This window comes from Oratosquilla oratoria, chromosome 22, assembly GCF_046742065.1.
Source record: "Oratosquilla oratoria isolate Oo_2021 chromosome 22, ASM4674206v1, whole genome shotgun sequence".
NCBI lineage: Eukaryota > Metazoa > Arthropoda > Malacostraca > Stomatopoda > Squillidae > Oratosquilla > Oratosquilla oratoria.
In genome coordinates this window covers 21,326,125-21,329,590 of record NC_134798.1, presented here as the reverse complement: position 1 = coordinate 21,329,590, position 3,466 = coordinate 21,326,125, and the positions used below count along the sequence as shown (strand labels likewise).

General features: G+C 46.0%; 1 protein-coding gene across 1 annotated transcript; it reads left to right on the top strand.

Moving 5' to 3' along the window:
* The first annotated feature begins 447 nt into the window (after positions 1-447).
* On the top strand, positions 448-2,924 carry LOC143037307 (uncharacterized). Its single transcript, XM_076205441.1, has 3 exons — positions 448-1,350; positions 1,749-1,867; positions 2,708-2,924. Exons 1-3 carry the CDS (start codon positions 448-450, stop codon positions 2,922-2,924), a joined length of 1,239 nt encoding a protein of 412 aa, XP_076061556.1.
* Positions 2,925-3,466: the final 542 nt, after the last annotated feature.

The window sequence follows — 3,466 nt, the reverse complement described above, 5'->3', positions numbered from 1 at the left end:
CTCTTACGGAGGAGGAGTCCGGGATTTTGTCCAAGGGTCTTAACTTTAATGTGCAGGGAGGTGTGAAAAACGAGGAGTTCTCGGCGGCAACGAAGGTGGGTATCAACCTGATGACATGTAGTGAGGATGAAAAACAGGATGCCAGGATCCGGATTGTGGGAGCGCTGGGCATAAAGAAAAATGGACACAATCTCACCACAGAGGAAGCGAAAGCTTTGGCGGGCCTAAGGCGTGATCGGTCAATTGTTATTCTCTCCAGCGACAAAGGGGCGGACTACCGTCGTTTTGAATAAGGACTACGAGCGGAAGGCCACCACGCTGCCACAGGACCGCAACACCTATGAGGTTGCACCTTACGACCCGACCTCCAAGCTGCAGAAGAAGGTAGAAGGTGAGCTACGCAAACTAAAGGAAGGACGCTTAATTACGGAGAGGGAGTGGGAGAGGATGAGGCCAGGGGACTCGGTCATTCCGAAATTTTACGGTCTGCCCAAGATACACAAAGAGGGGGTGCCTTTAAGACCAATTATTGCTTTCAGAGGGTCCCCCACATACAACCTAGCGTCGGTGCTGGCCAAAAGACTTAGACCCTTGGTAGTGAGCTCGACACGGATGTTGAAAAATTCAAGTGAATTTCTGGAAAAAGTGCGAGACGTCAGAGTGGAGAGTGATGAGGTTATGGTGTCTTTCGATGTGAAGTCCATGTTCACGTCTTTACCGCAGGACCTCGTGAAACGGGCGGTGTTGTCCGCGATGGAGAAAACGCAGGGTTACCTGGACAATGAAAAACTTTCCACCAGTGAATTGATGAGGTTGGTTAATCTGTGCCTAGACTCAACATTTTTTAATTTCAGAGATACGGTATACCACCAGAGAATTGGGACCCCCATGGGCTCGCCAATTTTGGTAATCCTGGCTGAGATCAACATGCAGCAGTTCGAGAATGAGATTTTGTCCGCTGCACCAACATCATTGAAGCTGTGGACGCGGTATATGGACGACGTGTTCGTAATCCTGAAGGACAGAGATGTGGATGGGTTCCTGGAACAGCTCAATGGGAAGCATGAGGCTATCCAATTCGAGATGGAGAAGGAGGCAGAAGGCGAGCTACCGTTCATGGACGTAATGGTGAAACGCGTGGGTGACATTTTGGTCACTAGCGTGTACAGGAAGGCAACGCATACCGATCGACTGCTAGATTTTGGTAGTGATCACCCGATCTACCACAAGAAGGGCGTGGTGAAAACGTTGTGGAACAGGGCGGAGAGGGTCTGCTCCACAGAGGCGTCGATGAAAGAGGAAAGAAGCAGGTTGAAGAGGGTATTCCGGGCTAATAGCTACCCGAATCAAGTAAAAGGAGGACGGCGCCGCAGAGAAGAAAAATAGACCGGGGCGAGACACAAACAGCCACAACCAGGATAACGGTCCCTTGCGTGAATGGGGTTTCAGAGGTTGCAGCGAGGATATTGAATAAAAATGGGGTGACTCACGGTACCTGCCTTGCGAAGACGACCAGGAATATTGCCAAACCATAGCCTTACGACAAATTATTCATTACGTTGATAAGATAATGTTTGTTATCAACCCTTTCGATGTCCAGTGCGCACACGCACATATAGAGCAAGCAGAACTCCAACGTCTTTCCGACCAACTCTTCATTGTCACGGATCCTCCCAAGAGACAGTCTATTGTCCCTAAGGGACCAGAGGACCCGAATTTTCCTGCCAACGCTCCGGACACCTTCGCAGATTGAACCTCGCGCTATCCCGTCAACAATGAAGCGGCGCGGTTCAAAGGATCTCGCGTTTCTCGACTACAATGCAAGAGAGCGACTGGCTGGCGCCTCCTTCATCGCCCCAAAGCCGACGTGACAAACCCTTTCCTTTTATGTAGCGAACAGAATATGGCAACAGCCTACTTGTACATATGTAATCTGGCAACCTCCCGAGTCTCCCTCGGAGATTGCATTGTATGTAGAAAGTAGAGCGAACACTGAGATCAGAGATCAGTAAAAAAAAAAAAAAGAAAAGGACACCACTCTGCCTTTGCTTCTCCAACACTCAGACATGTCTCTCCTAATAATGTAGATAGAACTACACATCTACATTTCTGTATATAGGTATATTTCCTGTATATATGTATCTATATATTATAATGGGTGCTCACGTTCACTTCTATACTGTACATAAATTTAGTCATAAGGAATATATTTATAGAACTGTAAATAAGGTTGGCAACCGACACTCATTCTCTTCGTCGCTCCCTAAGTGCCACGAGCCAAACTAGGCTCGACTACGCTACTGTCAAGATTTACAATAAAGAAAAGAACCCAAGCGACGCCTTGATCTCAACGCCTCCAAACTAATGTAGTCAAACAACCTATATTCTGGTGGCAGACAAGCGGGATTCCACGTGCTGAGGAGATACATCAGAGATCTACATTCCGACCGAACATAGCCACTTCCTAATTCCACGCTGAGCATCGTTCATCGTCATACTAAGAGGCAACCCCTCTTCGCTGCATCATCCAGCATCCCACTATGAGGCAATCCCACTACGAAGATGTCCATCTTCTCTGCATTTCTCTCACTAGAGAAATGCATCGCCAAAAAGGTATTTACAGGAATGCACATAGCACACATCTCTCCCAGTAATTTCTTCATTCTACACGGGTTCACATCCTAATTATACACTGCATATCTTCGAGATCTTCGAGCATCATAACCACGCGTCAAGTCTTCGTCAGCCCATTCATCGCACGAGTCTACGAGATTCAAACCTCGCCAGCAGCAGCCAACTCGCGAGCCTACAAACAAAGACTCGTTCCCATTCCTGAAAACAGCAAGACTCATGGAACATCAAAGGAAGCATCTTTCCACCAATCAAGCCAAATCACCTTAGTTGTTCAACATTTTACTCTTTAGTGATTCCATATAATACGTATGAATGCTTCTCATTTTCTTTTAAATAGTGCCCTATAATTCTATCTCTCACCAGCTCTAGCCATATAAAATTACATATTCACGCCCGACTTATTTTACAGCATTGATTCTTCACACCAACTTCTGCATTCAGATTAACTATTCTTCAAGGATTCTCCCAAGAGCCAAATTCTACATCATCCCTGATAAGCAGATAGAATTTTCATTCTAAATATCACCTAGGAGGCAATTACTTCCTGTCATTTTTGTTTATGAAGCTGCGTAAACCTCTTTCTGACACGACATACTGACGCTATACACGCATCTGCTCTGCTCAAAATTGCAAAACACCATACATGTCCCCTCCTTCCGCTAACAACTATTCGGATAATTCACCTACCACACAAAATACCACGACAACTCAGAATCTCATCATAGAAGTCAAAGATGAAAGTACATTACTAAAATTTAACGAGAACATTCCTGTACACAATTTCCTCTACGAGGTTGAATCGGAATTAACACGTAGAAACATCGCCGACGAC

Bases quoted from the DNA above. Each gene is read 5' to 3' on its own strand.
- LOC143037307 (XM_076205441.1), top strand. From the start codon at position 448: ATGAGGCCAGGGGACTCGGTCATTCCGAAATTTTACGGTCTGCCCAAG. The intron at 1,351-1,748 runs GTAAAAGGAGGA...ACACCTTCGCAG, and splicing joins CTAATAGCTACCCGAATCAA to ATTGAACCTCGCGCTATCCC. The intron at 1,868-2,707 runs GTGACAAACCCT...CATATCTTCGAG, and splicing joins TTCATCGCCCCAAAGCCGAC to ATCTTCGAGCATCATAACCA.